The sequence below is a fragment of the Harmonia axyridis genome, chromosome 7 (assembly GCF_914767665.1).
Source record: "Harmonia axyridis chromosome 7, icHarAxyr1.1, whole genome shotgun sequence".
NCBI lineage: Eukaryota > Metazoa > Arthropoda > Insecta > Coleoptera > Coccinellidae > Harmonia > Harmonia axyridis.
In genome coordinates, this window is record NC_059507.1 from 20,103,420 (window position 1) to 20,130,458 (window position 27,039).

The 27,039-nt window shown below is 33.9% G+C and overlaps 2 protein-coding genes and 1 long non-coding RNA gene across 3 annotated transcripts; 2 read left to right on the plus strand and 1 right to left on the minus strand.

Moving 5' to 3' along the window:
- Window positions 1-11,013: 11,013 nt before the first annotated feature.
- On the plus strand, window positions 11,014-13,952 carry LOC123684117 (facilitated trehalose transporter Tret1-like). The gene is made up of 3 exons (XM_045623248.1): window positions 11,014-11,425; window positions 12,232-12,474; window positions 12,588-13,952. The coding sequence occupies exons 1-3, from the start codon at window positions 11,359-11,361 to the stop codon at window positions 13,649-13,651; spliced, it is 1,374 nt and encodes a 457-aa protein (XP_045479204.1). The 5' UTR covers window positions 11,014-11,358; the 3' UTR covers window positions 13,652-13,952.
- On the minus strand, window positions 13,458-23,381 carry LOC123684118. Its single transcript, XR_006748107.1, has 3 exons — window positions 23,281-23,381; window positions 15,734-16,042; window positions 13,458-13,591 (listed from the first exon to the last, which is right to left on the minus strand). It is a non-coding gene; the product is annotated as an uncharacterized LOC123684118 (long non-coding RNA).
- On the plus strand, window positions 17,071-26,346 carry LOC123684116 (facilitated trehalose transporter Tret1-like). Its single transcript, XM_045623246.1, has 3 exons — window positions 17,071-17,398; window positions 23,368-23,610; window positions 24,847-26,346. The coding sequence occupies exons 1-3, from the start codon at window positions 17,332-17,334 to the stop codon at window positions 25,908-25,910; spliced, it is 1,374 nt and encodes a 457-aa protein (XP_045479202.1). The 5' UTR covers window positions 17,071-17,331; the 3' UTR covers window positions 25,911-26,346.
- Window positions 26,347-27,039: the final 693 nt, after the last annotated feature.

Consider the following 27,039-nt stretch of genomic DNA (forward strand, 5'->3'; position numbering starts at 1 on the left):
AACTTAATGCTTACAATTTCATGTTTAACGGATTTGGACCTAACTTGATGAAAATCCATCATTGAATAAAGTAAAACAAAATAATTTCCTCAAATATTTCAATTTTAACAATAATTGTTTCGCCAACACTTCGGCTTCTTCAGGTTAATTTTCATTTCTGATGATACTGAACAAAGCTTGTTGAGCAAATTATTAAGATAAAAAAAATTGGAACATTGGCCGAAAAAATATAAAAACTAATAAACAGGTACATTTAGACCTTTGCCGCTTGAGATTTCCAAACTATTTGAAAATATTCAATAACGGAGATAAGTTCACATCTGTTCGTTCACTCAAAAGATTATTTTGATAATTGGGTCTATTTATTCACAATCACAGGGATTCTGAGAGTACTTCAATATATTATTTTCCATGTGGAGAATATTGAAATTAATGTTCATAATAATTATGAACATTAATTTCAACATTCTCCACATGGAAAATAATGTATTATATCCTCTTCTCGAATGATTCTCTCGCTTTTCCAATGTGAATGTAAACCATTTTCCTGTTAAGTACAGATTAGTTGTACACAATGTCTCAATTTCGAAGCTCTCTGGAAGCATCTTGCGAACTATAAGATCTCGACCTCGAGAACTATAATATATCGATCTCGAGAACTTCAAGGACTCCCGATCTAGTTCTTTGAAATAATAAATTAATCATCAGAAAGCAGATCATAGATATCTTGATTCGTTGTCCAGTTAAAGTAAGTTTCTGAAAATTTTTATGGTTTATGATACTCATAACAGATCATTCTAATCAATTACCGTTTTGAAGATATAGGTGAGAGTTGTTCTTTTTCAAATGGCTTATTCGTTATAGGCTTTGCAAAAATATGATCCGTTTCATTGTTTCAAAGATATTGGGTTCTTCGACTTTATTTTTGGATAGAACACCTAACATATAAGTAATTCTCATTTATTCCTTGATTTAATTAATTTTTGTGTATTGCATAGGTGGAATCATATACAAGGTCTCCCATTTGAAAAACACCAACACTCTTCTACATGTATAACGTTAATTGATATCTATGATCTGTGTTACATATTGTATCTATAGCAACGATAGTGGCCAATATGTGATATGTGCAGATGTGCATTTTGGTTGTAACCGTTCAAGTGAGTGATAAATGAATTAAGAATAACGTATACCGAACTTCATTCCAAATTGAGTGAACCCGATTTATATCAAATTATATAAATCTTTTGAAAAATATCGATAGATATTCAACAATCTGGAAGTTTTTTCCTCTAATTCTTACAGTTCACGAGATGCTTTCAGTGAGCATCGAATTTGTGACACCCTGTACAATATCTTTTAGAACCATTAATATTTTTATCGAATGTAATATTGAACTAATAAAGAAATTTAATCCGGAGTCTACAAATTGACTTGTAATGATAGCCCTATAATTGGACAAATATAGAAAAAGCATTCAAGAAGAGGATATATGAACTCCAGAGGGGTTATTTTTCGGAGAGTGTACTTTCAATATATGCGAATCATTTGAAAGATTAAGGTCACACGTACTGTGTTGTGATAATTCAATGACATTTCACTGAGCTTGACTTTAATTTTCTTGGCGAACGTCCAAGAATGTAACTATGGAAATGATCCCAATATGGCAGGAGGCGAAACACCAAAACGATTATACCACGTCGTCAAGGGTATATCCACTTATCAATAGGACGTAACTATGGGAAATTCACGGATTCTATCGGTTCATCAAAACATGAGTCATATAATCAATTCAATTCAGTTCTCCGAATATATGGGACATGTCATGAAAACATAGAATAACGTAGTATATACTTCCAACAAAATTTATCACCAAAAATTTTTCATTAGCTAATCAACCTAATTATATTCGGCTCAAAATTCGAAAATTTTCGCATTTCGCTATCAGTTGTCATCGTCAAAACTTACTTGCCGTTTTGTAACCGTCATTTATTCAGGAGAAAGTTAGTTGGGTTATTATAGGTACCAAGTTCTGACATCTAGAAAGTCAGTCACTGTAGCGGGAAGATATCAAATTACATATGAAGTAGAACCTAGAGAATTTGTTTCATTTCAAGAACAGGCGTATTACGACGAACGCACAAAACATCTGAATACTTCAATCAAAAAAGTAACAGAAACCGTTAGCGAACAACCTGTATTTGGCAATCTCCCCCATTTAACGGTATAATAAAGCTCAGATTTGCTATTTTATGGTTTATCAAAACCCCCATTATTTGGAAATAATTTTGATATACCGTTCCGTAGGATTCGTTCAACGATCGAAGAGCTCTACGAACAATCGTCTGATATCAGGGGAGGCATCGTTAAATTAGACACTCGAAAACCACTACACTCCAGTCCAATTGATCGTATCTGTTCCAGAGAGCTACCCAAACAATGAAATGGTGGCCAATCCGGCAATATTAAGAGTTTATTGGATTTTCGATTACTGGATGAATTTCGTTTTAGGGGAAATACGATGAATTTCACCTTAATATCTTTATAACCATACGAAATATTATTGCTTTGGTGTATAATGTTACCGAGACATAGATTAAAACAATGTTTTATGTATTGCAAGGATAATATTATGAAATGAAAATCATTATGACTATGAGTGTGGAATTCAAAAAAAGAAAGAAAAAGTTATAAATATTAATTCAAGTTCTCATTAAAAATGAATTGAAGGTATAAAGTTAATGGGATTGATTTCTATCATGAATGTTAGAGCAGAAAAAATTCTCACGAAAAAAATTAGGCAGTACGAAAATGAGAGAAGAAATAAAAATAAATAGGAATAATCTCTTACCCTGAGGGGCCAGTCGGATAATAATCATAATCTTTATTGGCATAATTGCCTCAATGTGATTTCCACATAGTAAATAAATCTGAAATAAAAGAAATAAATGAAAATGACTCGTCATTTTCGCATCCTTCTTGCAATTTCTCCAAAAATTCTTTAATGGAAACGAAAACAACAAAAAAAAAAGAAAGAAAATTCTATTATAACATATTGATTCATTCAATATTTTATTCGCACTGCAATGTTTTCACATTTGATTTACTGATGATGCGAAATGATGTCCCATTCAAACATTTGCGGTATGTTCTTGAAACATTACTTTGTAATATTTCATGAAATATTTCTGCGATGGGGTATAAAAATTGGACATTCTCATTTAAAAACAGGGTGGTATTGTGTTTCATCATTTTCGGACCAGCCTTAAGAGTCTAAAATAATTTCTCTATTTCAGTACAGTATTGAGTTCATTCTTCTTCTTCTCAGTGTGCCTTCTCTGTCAATGGAGGTTGGATATCACCATGGCATATTCCTCTCTGCTTTCGGCGGTTCTTATGAGTTGTTCGAAATTTAGACCAGTCCACTGTCGTATATTTCTCAACCATGACAGTTTCTTTCTTCCTATCCCGCGCCTTTCCTCGATTTTTCCCTTCATAATGAGTTGAGCGTTCATTACAGTACTAATAATAATAATAACATTTCTTTATTACCCAACAGGAATATCCCAATTACAGGGTAAAAATAATATACAATATACAGTGCAGAATACACGAAAATAATTCAACACATCAACATGATGCATTACCCACTTGAAAATTCACTTCCCGAAACTCAACCAAAAACATTAACTCTTAGTTTATCAGCACTTTTCAGTTCAGAAATATTAGTCCGTAGGTAAATAGAAAACTGGTGTCGACCTCGATGCTAGTCTCGGCACATTGAAAGACATCTTGGACAGAAGATATGGTGAGTCTATCCTGTTGGCTAACAATCCACGGGCAAACCTGGCACATTATTCTTCATGTCTATCAAGTAACGAGGATATCCTCAACTCCTCCATAACATCAGAAAGGTCTGCACCACGCTCAGGATACCGCCCTTTTCTCTTGAAAAACACATATTTAAAAAATCGCCTATGAATACGCTCCAATCGCGACAGTTGACAACCATAAATAGGGAACCACACCAAGTGAGCATACTCCAACTTACTGACAACCAGCGCGAAATAGAGATTCCTCAATATCGACCAATCCCCGAACTCACTGCTGCATCTAAAAACAAAGCCTAAAGCTCGACTAGCTGATGCACAAAGCTGATCTATATGCGGGATAAAGCTGAATGAGGAGTCAAATAAAACTCCGAGGTCACATATTTCATCTTTATTGCTGAGAAATCTCTCAGCAATATGATAGCCATACGATAGAGGAGTTGACTTTCTAGTGTATGTGACCTTGAAAAATTTGTCCATATTTAACACAAGCCTGTTACATAAGCACCAACCATGAACATATTCCAAGCACGACTGGAGAAACAGCAAATCAGCCACATCACGGATTCTCAAGTAGAGCTTAAAGTCTTCTGCGAAAGCCAATGCTGGATATCTAAGTGAGGTGAGAAGATCATTGATGTATAGAACAAACAACAATGGCCCCAAATTGGATCCCTGGGGAACGCCACATGAAAGAGCATACTCAAACGATTTGAAGCCATTGTAAAACACATAATTCATTCTTCTCCAGAGATACGATCATAGAAGCCTCACATATGCTGGACTGAAACTCAGTGATGTTAATTTCCTCAGCAGAATATTATGGTCAACAGTATCAAACGCTCTAGATAGGTCAGTGTAGATAACATCAACTTGACCACCCTCGTCCAAGCACTCCGTGATGTATTGTGAAATTGTTGCCAGGTTAGTTACGGTAGATCTTCCTCGAATGAATCCGTGCTGTTGTGTGGACAAATATGAATGAACACTAAAATATATGTTCTTGTATAACACCTCCTCGTACACCTTCGCAAAATTTGACAGGATAGATATTGGCCTGTAGTTATGGACATGTGCATTATTCCCCTTCTTGAAAATCGAAACCACACGTGCTCTCTTCCATTGAGAAGGAAAAATGCAATTCTTCAGACTGAAGTTGATAATGATAGTCAACGGTTTAGCAAGAACAGCACTGTAATTTCTTAAGAAAAACGATGGGATACCGTCATCTCCAGATGTTGTTTTGTTGGTAAAATTGGACATAATTGATTTTATTTCATCTTCAGAGATTTCAGGTACAATTACAGGAGGATACTGATCAGCAGAGGTGTACCGAATATTCTCCGGTTCATATGCAGCTTCAACGTTCAATTCGGAAAAATGTTCAGCAAAAATATTAACAACTTCCTGAGGATGATCATGGGGTTCTTCATCGACATACATCACTCCTGGTATTCTAGAGCAATTCTTCTCCTGGTTGATAAATTTCCAGAAAATTTTCGGATCCAACTTCATCTTTTCCATGATGGATGTGACATAATCATCATAAGCCGAAGAAATCTCAGACTTGATCAATGCTCTCAGCCGTACAAACTGTCCACGACAATTTTGATTTCGAGTCCGCAGCCATTTTGAACGATAACAATTTTTTAAGCGGATGTTACGCTTGAAAACGCAGTAAACCACACAGGAAAACGGTTATTGACAGGAGTGTATTTTTTCTTTGGAACATGATCTTCAATCATTTGAAAGAGCTTTTCATAGAAGAAGTCCAGCGCATCATCTACATGATCAAAACTCTTCAGTTCGTCACAATTGATGAAAGTAAGCTTTCCATGTTCGCTCTCTTGAAGTTATAGAATACATTATTCGCTATTGGAAAATTTGCCTGACGTTTGAAGGACTTCTTTATCATTATATTTAGAGCAGGGTGGTATGGATCTTCATGAACGAATGGCAGATCAGAGCGGTCAACAAAGACATCGATATCATCATCACAGGCAAATATCAAATCCAAGATTCTGTTTTTATTATTCAACACTGAATTATGCTGACTGGAGATTGCAGAAATCGCGTAGCACCACCGCTCTTGGACAGCTCGAGGAACCGTCACCAAAATTAGGAATATTAAAATCCCCCAACATTAAAACTGTTTAATTCAAAAAACTCTGTTCTAGGGCAGACGTGAAGACTTCAAGCTGAAAAGCAGGTATATAAGGTGGAATGTATACAAGACAAATAATGAAGGGAAAAGGTTTGGTGCAGCTGCAAAGTACGACATCTATAAGAGGAACTAAATCCCTCAGGAACGTATTATCCAGAACCATGTAGCTAATGTTATCAGAAAATGCAACGAAAACACCACCACCGCGAGATCTACCAACATCATGAAACCGTCTGTCACAACGAATTATAGTATAACCCGACGGTACAACTTCCCCATCAAAAACAGATTCACCAAGCCATGTCTCGCTCACACAAACTATATCATAATTGTAATCACATACTGATTTAAAAAACTGTGGTAACTTAGTATTGAGTCCTCTAGCATTCTGATAGTACAACGAAACACACAACGAAGAACTATGATAAATCCAACAGCCATATCATCCATATCAATCCTGTTGGTATAAACTAGTTTTCCGAATTAGATTGAATTATTGTCGGTAACCCATTAAATTATTTTATTCGCAGATTCGTCTCACCGTCACTCAAGCGTCGTTACAGCTCCATTCTGACACTTTTATAAATGGACACTTGCCGTGGTGTCCTATCAGGAGAGAGCGACAGCTGCTTGAACTTACCACTGGATTTAAGCTTTTTAAACTTACGGAGAATGACGGGAACACATTCGGATGATCACTACTAAAAACAGTGCTGTAACTAACTCATTACAGCGTTGTTTTCAGTTAAATTTTTTGTTCTGTAGTTTTCGGACACAAGTCAATTGTTAATATAATATAATTTGGATATAGTGAAGTGATTTGCAACTTTATTCGCAATTTCTCCCAATTCTGGTGGTGTTGAATCGATTTTGTCAGACATAATTCACGAATTTAATGCATAATTATAAATTATTTCAGAATTGGAAATTTTTAAATTCCGTTATCTCTCAATTTTCTTAACAGTCACACCAACTGCCAAGATATAATACTTAAATCACTAGTATATACCTAGAATCTACATTTTTCATTGATTTTCGACAATATTTCACAAAACTTAACTGAAATGGAGAAAATATCGTCTGATGCTCGTTGAATTTTAAGCTCATGCACTGAATACTGTAAAATTCGTCAAAATTTGAATAATTCTACTTGTCCAAAATTTCCAAGAGTTATCGACCGATTACTTTGAATATCCTTTTATATAAGACTTTCAATATACCAACCATTAGATACTCACGTTATTACGAATGTTCCAATCGTTCGTAAGAATAAATTGATAATCAGGAAACCGAAATCGAAAGAATTCAGTTTCTATTTCTAAATCCAATTTTCTCCCTGGGTGTGAACTTTCGAAGAATCCGAATGCCGGATATGGAAAGAATTTGTTAATCTCGAAGAATTCGACTACGATCGAACGCATTTCCGAAGCGCGAGGGATGAATCTATATCTATTGAAAGGTCCTTAAATCATCCATAGATTCCATTTAATTTTTTAATGGAGCGGATAGCAGAGGAAGCTGGAAAATGAACGAAAACTCTTCAATGGTTTCAACCTTTTCGAAGGAACGAGAATGATTTAATGTGAATTCTTTCGCCTCCATGCCTATTATTCCCTTTTTATGGCTATGAGTTGTCGTTACACTGCTCAACTCACTTCATGTCGAAAATTTAGAGAGTGTGCACGTGGAACTTTCGCCATGAGTGAAATAAGATTCGAATATGATCATATAACTGCTACAGTCTTCTCATTTTCAAATTAAAAATTTTTATTCTTAATGTATTTCTATGGTCATCAATTTCACTTGAAAACAAATCCAAAAAAAGATCATAAAAATTGGTTCATATGTACTACAGTTAATACTTCACCCTATAAGTCTCAGACATAACCAGTGAAAAAACATTTTTTTTTAATTTCGTCAACATAGTCATCATTGATATTTTTATACATGTTATAATGACTTATGATACATAATGTTTAAATATCGATTCACAACTAAATATGGATAAAAAGTATCTCAATAAACTTTCAATGTCCAATAATTATCACTACAATCTCTAATTATCATAGCGTTATAGAGCTTCAATCTTTCAAAAAATGGTCACAGAAACTTATATGTATACATATATTGTCTTGTACTTGTAGGATTTTAAGATCTGAAAAATTCATCACATGGTCAGTGTCGTCGCCATGCTTTGATTTATCAAAGCATGTTCCTTAAATGAAACGTTTTTTGCAGATAATTCTCAAATTCCGGTAAGCCTTAATGGCAATTCTGTATATTATTTCAATTGTTGTTTGCTTTAAACAAATTATAGATCAGTGACGATGGCTATGACAAAAAACTTTTCAAGAAATAAGTTTTTCATTGATCTATTGGATTCACTTACCGATACTTTTCATCCATAATAGTGATACCTACATGTACTTTTCAATCCCTTATTTACTATAGAAATATTTTTCTTCTATGCTTTCGAAATAGGCTTCAACCTTGGCACTTCTTCGTTAGAGCCAAATTTTGCTCCCTGAAGCATTTTTTGAGTTCTGCAAAATCCACTATCTCCAGATTTGGAAAATGAACTGGTTGGTCAAGTAGTTGGAAGCGCAACTTGTTCAATTCAATCGGTTGGTGGTTTTCATCGATTTGTCAAGGACCATTGTCTTGGTGAAAGAAAATTTTGGTACGTTCATTCTTAACTCTTGCACTCAATCGATCCAAAAACGTTATGTTATATTCACTTTTGATGGTTTCACTTTTTTCAAGATAGTCAATTAATAGGTAATAGCTTTACCATGCACATACCAAAATACGAATACCACATCATACCCAGCTGTTGTTTGAGATTTTGGTAGCTTTGGACAGCTTTCCTGACTGCTGAGAGCTGATGCTCTTTTTGACTCGTGAATATTGTAATGAATACATGTTTCATCCACTGTTATATGTACGGAAAAAATTCTATTCTAAACAGCTCCAAACAGTGTTCGGAATCGGCGATAAGTTATTGCTTTTGATCAGATGTGAACAAGCGTGGCACTACACTGTCTTCTAATATTTTCAACTCCATCACTATCACATTCAACTACCACTAAGATAGCTCAAAACCATTTTGTGGACTTCTTTGATTTTTCTGAAACAATTTCTCCTATCCCATAGGAATATACCAATGTGTTCTATATTTTTTCCTTATTTCAAAGATTCATTATCAGAAATAACGAATAAAGCCAGAAATGAAGGCATTCAATACTAGGCTTTTAAACCAATCGGCAAAGAATTGTTTAATACTTTGTACAAAATATTCAACAAGAAGCAGTTTATTTTATATGGCGTCTTATGAAACGATAGAAAAAAAAGTATTTTTGATAAGGATTAGACTTGATCAAAACTGAAATATGAATTCTGAATGATATTCATATTCAGAACCAGGCAGCAGCCTAATGGAAAAATTGTGAACAGTTAATTTTTTTGAATTTGTTGTATGTTGTAGATTATGACCTTCTGACAAAGAAATTCTTGGGTCCAACTCAATGCTATGACTAGTTTCCGAAACACATTGTTTTGAAGTTGAAAAATAACATTTCTCGTAGGAAAATATCTTGAATGAATCACTTTTACAACAACAAATATTGCTTACCCATAAGGTAATAATTTTAGACTGGTTTAAAAAAAAAATTATTGTTAGATACGGGGTGAGTCAAACATTATTCAAAAAGAAGATTCATTCAATCCATAATTCTCCCTGTAATTGAAAAAGTCGTCCGTGGAATTTTCTAATTTCTTGTAATTACTCTAAGTTCGAGTGCACTATTATAATGTAAAACAGTATTGGCTTTGCTATGACCTGTGTGCTTAAAATAATACCCTGTGTCTCAAAAACTGGTCATGGAAAAGCCAATACTGTTTGACATTATTATAGTGTACTCGAATTAAGGGTAATGACAAAAAATTAGAAAATTCCACGGACGACATTTTCAATTGCGGGTGGAATTATGAACTCAATGAAATTCATTTCGAATTATGTTTGATCCATACCGTATCTAACAATAATTCCATTAAAATCCAGTCTGAAATTATTACCTTATAGGTAAGCAATATTTGTCGCACAAAAGTTTGATTCAAGATGTTTTCCTACGAAGAATTTTACTTTAAACAAATGCCATTTTCCAACTTCGACACCCTACACAACGACAATCTACAACATACGAAAAATTCAGGAAAATTAACCGGTGACAATTTTTACGAAAACGAAAAAAATTATGATATTGACTTACAGGGTGATCCAATATTCACGGAAATAGAAAAAGTCTAAAATTTTTCTAGTTCAGACCTGATTTTTTTCGGTTTCAGAATTATTGAAGGAAGCCGATAGTAAAATGTGACAAAACTTCAAAACTTGAAATTATTCGGTGGATTTATTGAAGAGTTATTGAACTAAAAAAATTTCACTCATAAGGGAATGTTTATTGATCACCCTGTATGACCGTGCCAAGTAGAGATTTAGAATTTTTATTATGAATTAATTCTTTGTGGTTACGAAAACGAAAAAAAATCATAATGTTCACGTACAGGGTGATCCAATATTCAATAAAATAGGAAAAGTCTGAAATTTTCCTAGTCCGGATCTGATTTACTCGAATTCTGAAATATTGAAGAAAGGCAATAGTAAAGGATGACAAAACTTCAATATTTGAAATTATTCGGTCGATTAGTTGAAGAGTTATTGAACAGTGAAATTTCACGCATAAGACGAACATCACCCTGTATATCCCAAACGAAGGCACTCAGGCGATTGAAACCTCTTGATACGGGTCCTCCATGATGACCTCAATTCATGGTATTCGTTTGTCGCATTCTTCCTGGGACACCCTGTATAATATCCAACATTGTTGCAGTACCTGATTCATCTGTAGATTTTGCTTAGTAGGAAGAAGTGGTTATTTTCAATTCAATATGTTACACCATAAGCAAAAATGACAAGAGATAATAGAATGCTGAATCAAATCTATTCGATGAGAATCTATCATTCGATAGAATAAGGAAGTTTGTAATTAATAACTAATCTATTAAATTATTCTATCAACATACTTTGTGCAAACTATCACCACGAAAATTTCAAGTTCCATCAAAATTCGAAGCAAAATCGAATAGTGCAGTCGAAAACATTTTCAGTGTATTAAGAACAATAAAAAAATAATCTAGTATGTTTAAATGGTGGACGTAAGATAAATTCGAAGCTCAACTCGGCGATACATAGTAATTTAGACAAGTTAAATATGTGTACTGGATAAGTGTCTAAATTTAAACGCTTCCACGATATCTAAACTGACAAACGCGAATAAGAATTGAAATTTGAAACTCGTTCCAATCATGTCACAAGAGAATTTGTTCAGTTTGCTCAAAGAAAATTCCCCACAATTGATTGCAGTGTTCTTTGGTGAGTTTTATATCAGACAATTCTGTCATTTATGTCAGAAAATTTTCCCTGTTGTATCGATTGAATCATCCAAATTTTGATGTGTTACGATTTCGATTCAAAAATGACGTGTGATGATTTCATGACATCACATAGGTCAGACATTATTTTCAGGAAGTGTAAACTTCCTTTGAACATAGAGATAACAAGTATAGATTATTATATCGTTCTGACTCGATAGTTCGAACTTTAAATTGATATAGAAAATAGTGATGTCATTCGAACTTCGACTCATAGAATTTGAAAACAACCTAATAAAACTATTCATTGTCACTTAAAATCAATGATATTTGATATATTAAATTTAGTCTTTGAGAACTGCGATATTTTGGTATTTTTCTCTAACAACTTGCCCACTCAGTCCTCAGGGGATGTTTTTTTTGATAAATTCTCCTAAAAAACCTTGGTTGTACCTAGACTCATTCATGTATTGACGGAAAAAATAAATGTTAATATTTATACAGACCCTTGTGAATACCACATACACCTGATGGTACAGTATTATTCATTCATAAATATACTGACAACATTTCACCTAGTAGGTACTTACAGACTGCAGTAGAGATTTATAACATTTTTCGATTTTTCTCACAAGAGCAATACCACATTCAAGTTCATTGAACCCACAAAATAATGCATATTAGCTAGAATATCTACCTTAATTTGCATAATTATCGAAAAAATAATGAAATTTTTACTTCTGAATTTTCTTCGTATCTTTATACTAAAGTAGTTAGCACAGTCTTGTGATTTAATCTTTTTCATAGGTACTCTGAATGCTTTATCTGATGGAATGCACTTTGGATGGACAGCTCCAACTATACCAATTCTAGAGAGAGAAGATAGCCCAATCAAATTGACGAAGAATGACATCATATATCTCGAAGTTTTTTATGTTACATTTGGTATTGTTGGACTTCCAATCACAATTTTTCTAGCTGATAAGATCGGAAGGCAGAAATCTGTTATTGTGGCTTCTTCAACGAGTCTATTCGCATGGGTGCTAATAGGTGAATCAGTTGTTATTTATTAATAAAAAAACATATTGTAAATAGAAATATGATTGGTTCTTTTATTGTATATGTGTTAATTTTCAATAAGCTGACATTTAGATTAATTTCAGGCATTGGTGATAGAGTGGAGTATTTCATTGTTGCGAGATGTTTGGTTGGAGTAGCAGCAGATGTAGCATTCGTTTGTTCTCCGATGTACATAGCAGAGATATCCCACCAAAAAATAAGAGGATTTCTAGCAGGCGTCATATACACGATGGTACTCATTGGCGTGCTCACTATATACACTATAGCACCTTACACATCTATAAGAGTGCCACCACTTGTAGGAGGTGGCGTGATTTTAATCCAACTGGCTGTCTTTCCATTCATGCCCGAGTCGCCTTATTATCACCTCTACAAAAATAACAGAATCTCTGCGGAAAAATCACTGCAAAGACTCAGAGGCAAAGAAGACGTTGAAGATGAACTTGAAGAGATCTCAGCAGCTATAAACAGACAGAAGATGGAGAGAGGAAGAATGTTTGATCTGTTCCTCATCGGAAGCAACAGGAAGGCTATAATTATAATGATATTCCTCAACTGTATACAGAATATGGTAGGATTCGCCGCAATTCTCATGAACCTTCACGAGATACTCATTGAGGCTGGAGCAACATATCTGGACTCAAATATTTCTGCAATCGTTTTCGCTGCGACGATGGTTGCAGCATCTTTAACTGGCATGGTAACTGTAGATAAATTCGGACGCAAGATGCTGTATGGAATTTCGTGCGTTATGTCTGGAATTTTTCTATTGATCATAGCGATTTTTTACCATTTGAAACATGCTGGTTACGATGTCCTTGTAGTGGCATGGATTCCTCTAGTTTTCATAATGTTATTCGCTGCTGTTTTTAAATTTGGGATTGGTATCATACCCATAGTGATGACTGCCGAACTCTTTCCTGCTAGAGTTAAAGCTCTTGGTATGACTGCTGCTGATGGTGTCTATGTTACTTTTGCTAGTCTCTCGTTGTTTATCTACCAAGAATTAAATAATTCTGTGGGATTGCATATGTCGTTTTATTTGTTTTCTTTCGTGGCGTTCAGCGGTCTGATCTTCAATGCGTTCCTGTTACCAGAAACAAAGAATAAAACATTAGAGGAAATACAAATTATGTTGAAGAGTTAATATTATTTCATTTTAAACTCATAGAGAATAGATGTTATTTGTAAGTTATTTTATGTGATAATTCTTATTGTATCTATTTATTGTATCAATTGTGTTGTATTTTGCTATTATCAATAGGCAAAGGATCTTTTTATACTGACCATTCTAATCGAATAAATTCATAATAGAATTACTATTAAGCTGATATCCATAGGAATTTATTGAATCAATGAGTTACTTGAAATTTAAGTTAATTTTATATCAGTTAAATGTATCAAGCATTCTCAATGCAATTATGTATGGTAATAAATCATTTTATGGAGTTTGTTTTCTTTGTTGACTATCTTTGATTATTTCCAAAATGAAAAGAGCACTCATGTGAACAATTAAACAAAAGCTAAAAAGCTGCTTAGGACAAGTCGGTGTTTTCGTCACTATTGAATCAATAATTGTTTATTTCGATATTCTTTTCGTGTTTTTTTTTATTCTTATGAAGCTATTGGGAAGAAATAATCAAAAAAAGCTCGAAATTGGTATTCTTTATAAACAAGCAAAATTTCAATTGAGTTGGATCCTAGATTGGATCAATTGTCACTAATTCTTTTTTTAGGCATTCTTCTTGAATTTTCCATTGTACTGATGATGATGTGATCACATCGAATTTTGTCATGGAGCTTTAAAGTATTATTTTATGTTAACACCCAAAATCTCAACTCTGCCAGTTTTGTGGTCCCGGAAATATTAGAAATATTTTTTAGATATCTAAAATACTGGTGTGTTCACTGATTAGATTTTGTTTGAGATGTCTAAAAACAACTTCTCACTCACTTTTGGAGAACCCTAAGACCAAGTTGGCGACTTTTGAAGGGATCAGCCTACTTGGATTTTAATTGAGGTTTTTTCAATGTTTTGAGGTTGAATCAATAATAAAGTACTTTTGACAGAACAAATGAAAATTTTGAAATGATGCTGTTGATTAGTCAATTCTTTGTATAGCACCACATTCAGAAATCAAAGGAAAAAGAGACCCATGCCGAGCGCCAGATTCATATTAAATGAAATCTAATCAGTGAATACACCAGTAGTTTGAACCTATTATTCCAATCTAATTTTGGCAACTCGGCTCGGCATGGGTATTTTTTCCCTCTTCTTTCTTAAAGAGGCTCTATACAAATAATTGACCAAACAACGGCATCATTTTAAAATTTTCATTTTTTCTATCAAAAGTCGTTGATCTTGTTATTATCGTTGATTCAACCTCAAAACACAACATTGACAGAAAGACGCCATAAGAAACGATGCGAAAATCAAGTAAAGAAGAACCAATACCATTAAAATCCAAGAATGTTGGTCCCTTCAAAAATCGCCAATTTAATCTTAAGGTTTTTCAAGAATGAGTGAGCACACCAGTGTTTCAGACATTTTAATAGTGATCTTGAATAGTTTTAGTTATACGAACAACTTGAAATTTTTCAAGAAGATTGAAATTGTCATTCTACATCTAAGTGCAGTGAATTTCAACTGGATCGAATATATACGAAATTAACAGAAAAAACAAAATTTTCTATCTTCTCTATTTTTCCTGAGATTTTTTCTCGAAACCTATTTTCAACAAAATATAAATTTTTAGTTCATAGCATATTTCTCAAGAAATGTACTTTTTTGTTATTACAGATTTTTCTTTTTATTTAAAAGAGGTTAAGTAAAAGTAGCTATGCTGAACTTTACTCTTGATATGTATTTTTTTTTCTTCAATAAAGGCAATTTATCATTATTATTTGTATGTCAGCTGCATTATTTTCAAAGAAGACATGTTCCAAGTTTTATATCAATTTCATGTAGTAATGACATTTAAAATCCACGAGAAAGCTAATAAAATGTGGTCACAACACAAACATATGCCTTCATTTAAATGGTCATCAACTATTTCTAAATTACAATTCTGGTTCACTGATCACATGTGTTTTAATTAATCTCCATAACCTAAGTCTTCCAATAAACAACGTAAAAATCTGCTTGATGGAAACTGATGACTTTCATCAATTAACAAACACTAATTCCCTTGTCTGTTCTTAAATCCAGTCAATCAACCGTTACACATACGGGTCATTTCAAATTCGTCACCACGTCAAAACAATGTTTCCAGTTAAGAACCTGTATATTGAATGATCTACAAATATAATTGTTATGATGTTAATAAACTTGATGGCTGCTCTTCGATGGACAGTGAAGTAGAAGTACTCCTGAAGTTGATTCAAGAGTGGAAACTATTCTATTCTCGATTCCCACAGTCTATTCCGGTTATTCCAGTGGCGTATCATTTTGATAAGTAGGACATGAAAGAAATAAATTGTATTTTACCAAAACTCGTATGAATTAAAATCCTCTATGGTAGCCATGAACATTCTACAGCTAGGAAAATAACATAGGTTCATTAATATTTATATATTAAGATTAATTAATATAATTTTTGAAGGAAATGATAAACAAAATACAGGAAGACAATTCAAATTATCTCGAAGAGAAAAATTCAATGAGTGTTATTTATGGGTCCAGCTATAAAATTTATTGAAGAAAACCAATAATATTGAAGAAAGGAGTTTTTCAGGAAAATTTAGCCACCATTTCGAAAAAACGAGAATATTTTACTTGTTCAACATATTATGACCCGAATAAACCTGAAAAGAGTACTGAATTTTAATTGCTCTCGTGATCAATTCTGTATTTTTTTTGCAGTATTTTTCGGTCTATTATTTCACAGAAATTTCGAATTAATCGCTCAATGGAAACCATAGAAAATTCAATCAAAATATCAAATAAACATACCTAATATTTCAGTGGCAAAAATACAATACAAACAATACAATTTAAAATGGTTATAATGGCAACACTGTGTATTATTTTTTGACATTTCATATGTCATTTGTATTCAGTAGGTTATGCCATTTAATTACAGAAAGATACTAGCTTCAACAACGTTTAAAAATTGATAGAATATTTTATCAACATCAGTGTTCATATGTGAATACTAAAAAAAATTCAAGAAGCATGGATGACATCATTCAGTTATGTAAACAAAGAGATAGTCTACTTCAGGTTGTGAGATTTACCACCTTGTAATTTCTTTCTTGGGGGATATGTTAAATTGCAAGTTTATGCTGATAATACAACAACTAAGCAATCAAAAATCGACATCGAACGTACTATTAATGAAATACAGCATTCGTGAGAAAGTGATGAAAACTTGATTTCCATACATAATGGCACCTAACCTAACCATTTCAAATAAAAAAATTTTTTGTTCAATTTTCAAATTCTATCATCACTATTTGAAAACTCTATGTGTGCATCACTATCAGAATCACACCTCTATACCAAACCCTACGAGCCGCCTATGATCGCCCATAAAAACAGCTGGCAAATCCGCATAACCCTGAAACATCGTTCGAACATTCACTATTATCCAAGTTCAGTTGCTAAGCTTACTCTATCGATCGTTCAATTTTGATTGCCAATATTGCTTAAGCCGACTTAAGTACATATCTAACCTCCAATTCGGGCACTATGCATTTTGCATGTCTTTGGAGTTGATCTTGCTTACGAAATATATCGCACTGTGCTGACACAACGATCAATACAGACATACCTACCAGAATGAATTCCACTGGATTTCAATAGTGTTGTGATACAAAGAAAAAATAATGACTAGGGAAAGTTATTCAAGCCTGTTTAGGGGTACATCCCCTCAACTAATAGCTATGCTATTCGGTAAGTTTAGCCACTTTTACGATTATAATATCTGTTAATCGAGACATAATATAAACGTTTAAAATTTATTGGTTACCATTGCTTGAATAGGTATACCTACCTCTTTCATCGTTATCGTTTCAAATCGTTACTATTATTTCTTTTCTTTTATCTTTTAATTGTCTAAGAAGACTTCAACCTGTAAATTAAGAAACATTCATTTCATTGAACACGTGTACACTATGAATAGAATAGTTTTGTGTGTGAGCCAAACAAACATAGTATTTAATTTCATTCAAACATTTCTGACATTTGAGTTCAATGCCATAGCGTACCTTTACAATGAGCTTTATGGTTTATTTATATATGCCATTATTAATATTTGGAAATTTCCACACAGAAGTGTAATTTACTGATTCTGGTAGGTATATCATCCAAACTTGAATAATTTACTCAATGGTTCGAAAAAAAATTATCCCCTGAAATTTCCACACAAAAAAATTACCTGAAGAGGTCCACGAATAATAATCACTGATGTGAAATCAGGACCCTTTGCACCATTGTTCAAATTCCTATTGATTCGACAACCCACTACATTTTTTTCCTCTAGTATATTTAACCTTCCCTGTATATAACCTAAACAATTTAAAATAAATCAATCTGATCTCAGAAGTATATTATGGGTTCAGTAGGTTATCAGATCAGAAAAAAATATCATTCAAGCTATGAAGCTGAAGTTTTGGATAACCCACTTTAACTAACTCAAAACACAAAATTTTAGTAGAATCCGAGGTGGTTTCTGAAGGATAGATTGTGACATATCTAAATATTACAAAAATGCTTTTATAGTCTCCCCGAAATCTTACAATTTTTTCACTATCTTGTATCGAGCAAAATCAATTGAAAAAATTTATTTACTTCAAACAAATTTTTTTCTTAATTAAAGTATGATACTTCCCTGAATTCGAAAATATAACTATTAGTTTTCTTTCGAAAACAAATTCACTTCCATCGAATTATATTGATTGGGTTAATCACATTGTGAAGTATTCTGCATAATTTATTTCATTTCGTATCCGCCACTGATATGTGCCTATCTCTATATCAAGTGTTATTTTTAACACATAAGCTACATAATTTCATAATTAAATTCACTATTTTTGCCTTGATTAGTCTCAAATTGTTAGCCAACTAACATGTAGATGTAAATTATTAAGATAACATCGTGTTTTCAACATATCATAATTAATTCTCAGATAAGTATATCAAATCGACATTGAACTTGGTAAAATACAGAAACAAAATTTGACTCTTTCATGACATCATAATAAATTCATGATGATATGTAATGATTTTTTAATGGATCTTATCTTCTCTTCCTGTCGAGATATTCTCATATATTGGGAATCTGAAACGAATTTCGTATAAAACTAGGTCAAAGTGGGGCAGACAGTAGCTAAGAACATGTCTCATCTTTAACAAACGAATGTCATTTTTCTCACATGAATTTTCTCAAGAAACTCTCGACGATATTTAGTCAATCCCGGCAAACTTTTCGAATTGAATTCAGGAATAATACAGAAGATGATCCGAAAGATCGTGTTCATCAACGCAAAAATCGAAGTCACAATCATGAACTTCAGAACATAGATAACTGATATACCTATAACTGATGCTTTTATGGATTATAAATGCAAATAAATCACAAGTTGCAAGAAAAGAATTATCGATTTTGTAACAATATCAAATGAATAATGTATTGGGTATAAAGTCACTTAAGGATCTTATGAAGTTCTTTATTAAACTTGGCCTAGCTTTCGGTCATTTACATGGCCATCTTCAGGCCAAATTAATCTGAACCTAACAATGCAAAATTAGGCAGAACCATAAAAATGAGAGTCACCGTTAAAAGGTCACTCTCATTTTTATGGTTCTGCCTAATTTTGCATCACCTTTTAACGGTGACTCTCATTTTTAGGCAGAACCATAAAAATGAGAGTCACCGTTAAAAGGTCACTCTCATTTTTATGGTTCTGCCTAATTTTGCATTGTTAGGTTCAGATTAATTTGCCCTGAAGATGGCCATGTAAATGACCGAAAGCTATGCCAAGTTTAAAAAGAACTTAATAAGATCCTTAAGGGACTTTTTACCCAATACATTATTCATTTGATGCAAATAAATCATTTTAAACTTCAAACTTTGTTAGCTCGAGTATTTCGAAAAGCTCATCTATCACAAAATTTTATGAATTCTGCTGTAAAATACCATGCTGGGAGAATAAAGTACGCTTGGACAGGACAATTTAAGTTTTCAACTAATATACTTACTGCATAAAAATTTAACTAATGACGTCATTCGTTGTTACAGAGAGACAACAGGATTTTTGTAATGACTACAACCAATTTTTTTAACTTACCTACCTAACTGATGGTGTAAAAAAATTGGTACCATAGATAACAGTTTTTTTGAGACAATAACACATTTACTTTGAGAACTGCAAATTACACCTTTATGGAAAAAAATTTTTTTCGACACAAAAAAACAAACGGAATTTAGCGCAAATATTCAAATTGTGCCCCGTTAACCATTTGGCGATACGGGTGTAAACACTTTGTAAACTTCGCTCAACAACTTCAGGAGTATTCTGCTAAACTTCATCGCGAATTCTCTGCCTTGACCCTTCCAAATTATTTGGCATATCATAATGAATCTTTGATTTCAAATTACCCCTCAAAAAAAGTCTAAGGGTGTCCAGTCTAAGGAACGAGGTGACCACTAAAAAGGTCCTAATGCCCGCCACTCACGAAGCGTATCTTCCAGCGTTTGGTAGCAAGCGTCGAAGAGATTCCAGTGGGGCAGTCAAGTTCATACTCTGATTTACAGTCGTACGGCCGTGTCCCGAGCTGTCTGACTGGAATCTCTTCGACGCTTGCTACCAAACGCTGGAAGAAACGCTTCGTAAGTGGCGGGCATAACAGGCGTTTATTCCATTGTGAAGAGGAGCCCCATCTTGTTGATACCAAATATTCTGATGGGGAACATCTGTTTCGTCATCATTTGGAAGCATTGCGATCAGAGCAGGCACTAAATCAAACCTCGAAAAGTTCAAATAACGTTCTGCTGAAAGGTTTATTTCAGAAAAGTAAGGTCCTTTTATTAAACGCTGTCGGATTATTATTGCAATGTAAGCATTCAATTCTCGCGGCATTGATTGCGACATTCTTGAATCCAGTGAGGATTTCCTCTTAGGTACTGTCCCATTCAGGCAAAAATAGCTTCGTCCGAAAATATGATAATATTCAAAAAATTGGGGCATCCATTAATTTTTCGCCAAACTGCAAAAGGCAGTCTTGATCATCCTGGTTTGATTCTTGAATCAGTTGAATTTTGTAAGGAAGAATGTTCTCTTTCTTGAACAACTTCGCGAGAAAAGAGTGATTCACCTTATGATTTAGGGCTAGTTGTATTAACGAAAGGAGAGTATTTTCTTCAGCTTCAACACATTTAATCTGGTTCCTTCGTTTAGCCGAGGTCGGCCATGCCGAGGTCCCGTTTCAGTAAATTTAGCTACCAATTTACTTACTGAGGATTTAAAAATAGGCAGTCTGTCAGGATCTTCATGGTTAAATAATTATCTTCCTCAAATGGTCCCACCATATCTAACCATTATTACAAATTTTATTCTTTTCCATTCTGTGAAAGCGTGCCTTTTTTTACATCGGAGTTAATTCCCTTAAAACTTGGTTATGCCTTCCTGACGCTCTCACTGCAACTACTCAATAGTTTTTAAGAAGTAAAATTCAGGGGTAGTTTTTATTTCATCCGCAAAATTTTACACATATGTCATATCGATAACTTGTGCAGAAATATTTTGTTGTTTTTGTTATAAAATGTTTATTCATATCGATCAGATCCAAATAGTTGAAGGATAGCATTTCGAACATTTGTTTTTTTGAGTTCAATGAAAATCTTCTTTCATGAAAGTTTCATTATTATTTCTTAGAGTTAAAAAGTTGCTTTCTGAAAAAAATATTCCAATTTTTTACACTATCATTTAAGTAAGTTACACCGTCAAATACACAAGCAAAAAAAATTGGGGTAGTCATTTAAATAAAAAATATTATGTCACTCTGTGAAAATGTATGAAAACTCAAATCCACCTGTTCGATCGTTTTTCTGAAAAAAATTCACAGTTATCCACATACTGCACATTTCATTCACTTTGTAAACAATACGTGACCTTTAAAAGGCAAAGGTAACGTCATAGGCTCTAAACATCAATTAGATCAATTTAAGAAAGTATGAGTATGGGTCTTTCCAGAAAACACCTCATGAGTTTTTCCATGTCTAGACATGTAAATATTTATTTGAAGGGTACATCTTGTGATTTCAAACTTGTGGATGTACGATTATGCAATGACAAAAAATTTCTGATTGGTATTCGTTTTATGGTGAAAAAACTCTGAGATGTTAAATCTAGATGTTAATGAGATTCTCATTCAATATTTTGATCAACATTTTGTAGCTGGTGTGATCAATATGTAAAATCAATAACTTAATCATGAAATGTAAGCGGAAATGTTGCATAATTTAAAAAAAAAATTGAACCAAGATACTATAACTGAAAATAAATTCTATAAAATGTACTCTGTGAAAATAAAATGCAACACCAAGGGAGTTGCATTGGATTTTTTGCCAAACTTGGAAGAAATGCTTAACTGGTTAGTGAAAATTTCATTTAAAATAATCTAATAGCCACGGAAAATTGGATGCTTTACTTGTCGGTTTTCTTACAATCGAAATTGACTGGTATATTTCCTGAAAGATTAGGTCATTTTGGTTGCAATTTTTTGGTTTTGTGTTCTGCTTTGCGTTTTTAAATTCCGATTATACCTAGTGTGCGACAAGGATGTCAATAGACAAGAAAATGGAAGGCTAAGACAGACAAATGTGGTTCAAGACCGTCAATTTCGATTAACATATTCCGTCATCGACAGCAACGTTTGGATATGAATGCCCACCGATTTGTTGATGAAGTGGTAAAACCCCTTAAGCTTCCATTCCTTCAGGAGCTGGAGGACTCGATTTTTCAATAATTTAATGCATGTCCCCCACATTGGAAGGCATTCTATGGGTCGCTCTGAAGATACCAACTACGATATCTTACCATTGCCACCCAGATCTCCAGATTTTGCGCCTATATGGAACGTGACGTATGGAATATGATGGTTAGTAGATTGGAGCAGTAATCCAATACTCCAGAAACACTTGATGCTCTGTGCATGAATTACAGATTGCCTGAGTTTTAAACTAATAGCGGTGTTGTTACACAATATTGATAAAAAAGTTTTTATCTTTCGTTTGATTCCATTGAAATCTTGATCAATTACTTCTTTCCACGAGTTGAACATTTCTTCTTATTTGTAGATAACCTTCAGAGCCTTCTTGGTGTTGCATTCTTTATGTCACAGAATCTTCAAAGAGGTTGCCACCACGCTAAAGATGTCTCCCTCCAATTTAAAGTTTATCTGTCTCTGTTGTTCCCATAAAAAGGAAATACCATAAGGGATTTCAGTAATATCCAGCTGAATTATTTTTTTTATGTGGATTTCTCTGTATGAAGAAATATAAAAAACCTCTCAACAGAAAGGCTTTTTTTGTAATATCCAAACGAGCAACACCTACCGTTTCATTTTTAACATTCAATTCGGACATGAATGACTTTCTTGGAAACAAGTTATCTTTTGTAGTATTATCAGGCCACTATTATTTTATCTATATAGATTATGCAATAATTGTTGCTATAGGCACCAATTACCCCCCTATGATTTCAGTTACGTATTGCAAACAAAGAAAATAATTCTCCGAATGCTTATTGAATTCGCGATTAACACATACTTACGTTATCTATATTTGCACCACGGTGGTATTGCAACCTTGACTTATATCGAAATTGTTGAACGTCAACTGATTATGTTAATTTTTATAGGAACTCTAAATGCTCTCTCTGATGGTATGCACTTTGGATGGTCAGCACCTACGGTACCGAAACTTCTGCGAGGAGAAGAAGAAATAAAGATTGCACAGAAGGATGTGGTTTGGCTTGAAGTACTCTACATGCTTTTTGGTCTGGTAGGCCTTCCTATAACTATCTATTTGGCAGACAAAATTGGAAGACAGAAGTCGGTTTTAGTAGCTTCAGCAACTAGCCTCGTAGGATGGTCCTTAATAGGTAAACACAATTCTTACTAATGAAGAAGGTTAAAAATTTCTAACAAGAATAGGGAAAAAATGTGTTTATTGATATTTTTCAAAATGAGGTTTTGGTGAGGCGTTCTCGTGCCAATTTCGCAAGTGCGCTCTTCCTCAATGGATTGCGGTGTTTCATCCCGAGATCACTGATGGAATCAAATACACCTTGCAGATAGAGATTAGCATGATCCACTATGGACATCCATAGCAGGTGGTGACTCTGCCATAGCAAGCGATGTTGATTTATATAGACCGATGATGGCCGAAGAAGGGTAAGACGACGTCGGGGAGAAAGACGTGAACCTCAGTGTAATGTTGGGCGTCATGTATACTAAACAGTAGGCGTTATGGTATGAAGTGCTATTGCACAAGCAAGTAGGTCACCTTTAGTCTTTATTCAAGGTAACATGACAGCGCTGCAATACCTTCAAGAAATAGGGGAGCCATATTTTCTTCCTTACCTTAACCGGCTCTAGAATCCAATATTTCAGCAAGATAATGCCCGACCTCATGTTGCCACAGCTTAAACTTTTTCGAAGCGACCTATGTGATTCTTTTGCCATGGCGCCCAGATCCCCCGTTTTTTGCCCATAAAGCATGTTTGATACATCATGGGAAGTAGGCTTGGAAATTTACCACAGCCTCCAAAGACTTTGGCTGCTTTGAGACATGAAGTACAGGTAGCTTGGGATAGCATCCCTCAAGAAGAAATAGACCATCTTATTGCATCAATGCCGAGACGTGTTGGAAAGTGTATAGATAATCACGGTGGACAAACACATTATTAACAAATTTATTGAAAAAAATTGTAAACTCTTCGTTTTTTCTTCAAATTTCAATCATTTCCTTCTTGCTATACTATCTATGTTTCACAAAAAAAAAATTCAAATTTAAACAGCTCCTTCAGGGTGTTGCAGTTTCTTTGTCAGCGGGTATATTTATAATTTTTCTTCTACAAAAATTATTAGCAATAAGACTTCTGTCTTCATTGAATCAGTCTATAAATTTACACATATTCGACGTTCAACATATCCATACTAAATTCTATTAATCCGATAAGAATTGCAAGGGTTTTTCAGAAATAACTAAATTTTATGAAGGGAAACTTCAAATCGGATACGGAGCACTCGAAGAGATCAATTTTGTTAAGCTTATACACTTTCTGAATATTCTGCAGGGTTCAAATTTAAATTTTAATAACCATCATTTCTTTCAGGATTTGGGGACAAAATCGTCTACCTCTTCATAGCAAGAAGTTTAGTAGGCGCAGCAGCAGATGTAGCCTTCGTCTGTTCACCAATGTACGTTGCCGAAATAGCTCACCAAAAAATACGAGGATTCCTTGCAGGAACCATATACGTAATGGAACTGGGTGGCATCCTTTTAGTTTACTGCATAGCACCTTTTGTATCTATCAAAATTCCTCCTATGGTAGGAGCCTGCATTGTTATAACACAACTCATAGTGTTTCCATTCCTCCCTGAATCACCCTACTACCATTTGTACAAAGGCAACGAGGAGAAAGCTAAAAGATCCTTGAGAAGACTCAGAGGAACAGATGACGTCGAAGATGAACTCAACGAAATTTCCGCAGCTATTAGAAGACAGAAATCTGAAAGAGGTAGACCCCAAGACCTTGTCATGGTAAAGAGCAACAGAAAAGCTTTGATCATCATGACGATCCTAAACGCTGCCCAGCACATGGTGGGTTACACAGCTATCTTGATGAACCTTCACACGATCCTAGAAGCTGCTGGAGCGAATTACATCGATTCTAACTACGCCGCATTGGTTTTTGCCGGAGTAATGTTCTTCGCCTCTATAGCTTCAATCCTTTCAGTCGACAAGTTTGGAAGGAAAATACTCATGAACATTTCTACCATATTCTCGGGTATCTGTTTGATCGTCATTGCGATCTACTATAATCTCAAGTACAACGAAGTGGATGTTGAAGCTGTGACTTGGATTCCTCTGGTTTTCATAATGATTTTCGCAGCCTTCTTCAAATTTGGCATCGGTACAGTTCCTATAGTCATGACTGCAGAGCTTTTCCCAGCCAGAGTAAAGGCTTTGGGTATGACGGTCTCAGATGGTATCTACGTCATTTTTGCCAGTATCTCTATTTATATGTACCAGTATCTCTACGAACATTTCGGCTTGCACACAGCGTTTTACACGTTTGGTTGTTTCTCTTTCCTCACGTTTTTCGCTAGTTTATTTTGGGTGCCAGAAACCAAAGGAAAAACGTTAGAAGAGATTCAGATCATGCTAAAAGATTGATGTTTGATCTGAGATAAGTAGCAAAAATCAACTGGAAAATGTTGTGATATGTCTCATATTGAAGGCTTAGAATAGTATAGGAAATACTTCCAGTATTCAATCGTTAAATAAATTTTTTTGTAGGAACAGGAAAGAGTCCAGACATTAATTTTAGATCTTTTTGCCTAGCGAACTCTTTGATGAATATTTTATTATATAATTTAAGCATCGAATAAACTCAATTGAATGGATATATATTCAATGTCTCATCAATATTTCGTGTTCATATTTTGTGATTTCCTATATTTTTTAAATATTTTTGAAGTTCTGTGTTTGCTAAAATATGTATATTTTATAATAGTATAATGGCAGGAATCTACAAATTTGAATAGTTTTAGTCTAGATATCGATGTACAAACAAAGTGAAATAAAGATCAAATTGTTTTTGTTTTCTATATGTTCTCGTTTTTCGAACATCATTTGAAATATGCAATTGCAACTATGTATAACATTTCCTTCAACACACTAACTAACAATTTTGAAATAGTAATATTTACATAAATAATCAAGAATTTCGAGTGAATCACACTCCCTTGAAATTTTACAAATACATTTCTATGATAATCGTTAGAAAACACAATGTGAAACATGAAGGTAACTGACTGTAGGGTGAAATGTGGCAATAGCATTGACCCATGTATTTCAGTGCATTACACAACCATTTATTGATCAACAGTCAATAGGGATAATTATTTCCTCTAAAGTGAATCCTCATAAATTGAACCATTTCCGACATATGACATAATAATAAATAGGTCGTCTATAGCCAACTAATATATCCAAATAGCAATAGGAAACCTCTGCAAGTTGAACACAGATTTATGTTCTCATTGGAAAACCGATGATTTCAGATTAGCCTTGCGATACATAGAATGAACTGAACCAGGAAAATTAGGAATGTTCAAACAATTTCTGAATTTGAATTTTTCACTTTGGTTCTTCCTGAGCGAACTTTCCCAAATAGAGCTCATCATTTCGCTACGATATCTGTATTTTTCGAAATTTGTGTCATAGATAGTCTCAAACGATAGGAATGTGGACAAATCAAAACCTTTGAGTCCGTATACACGATAAATTTTGAACGAAAAAG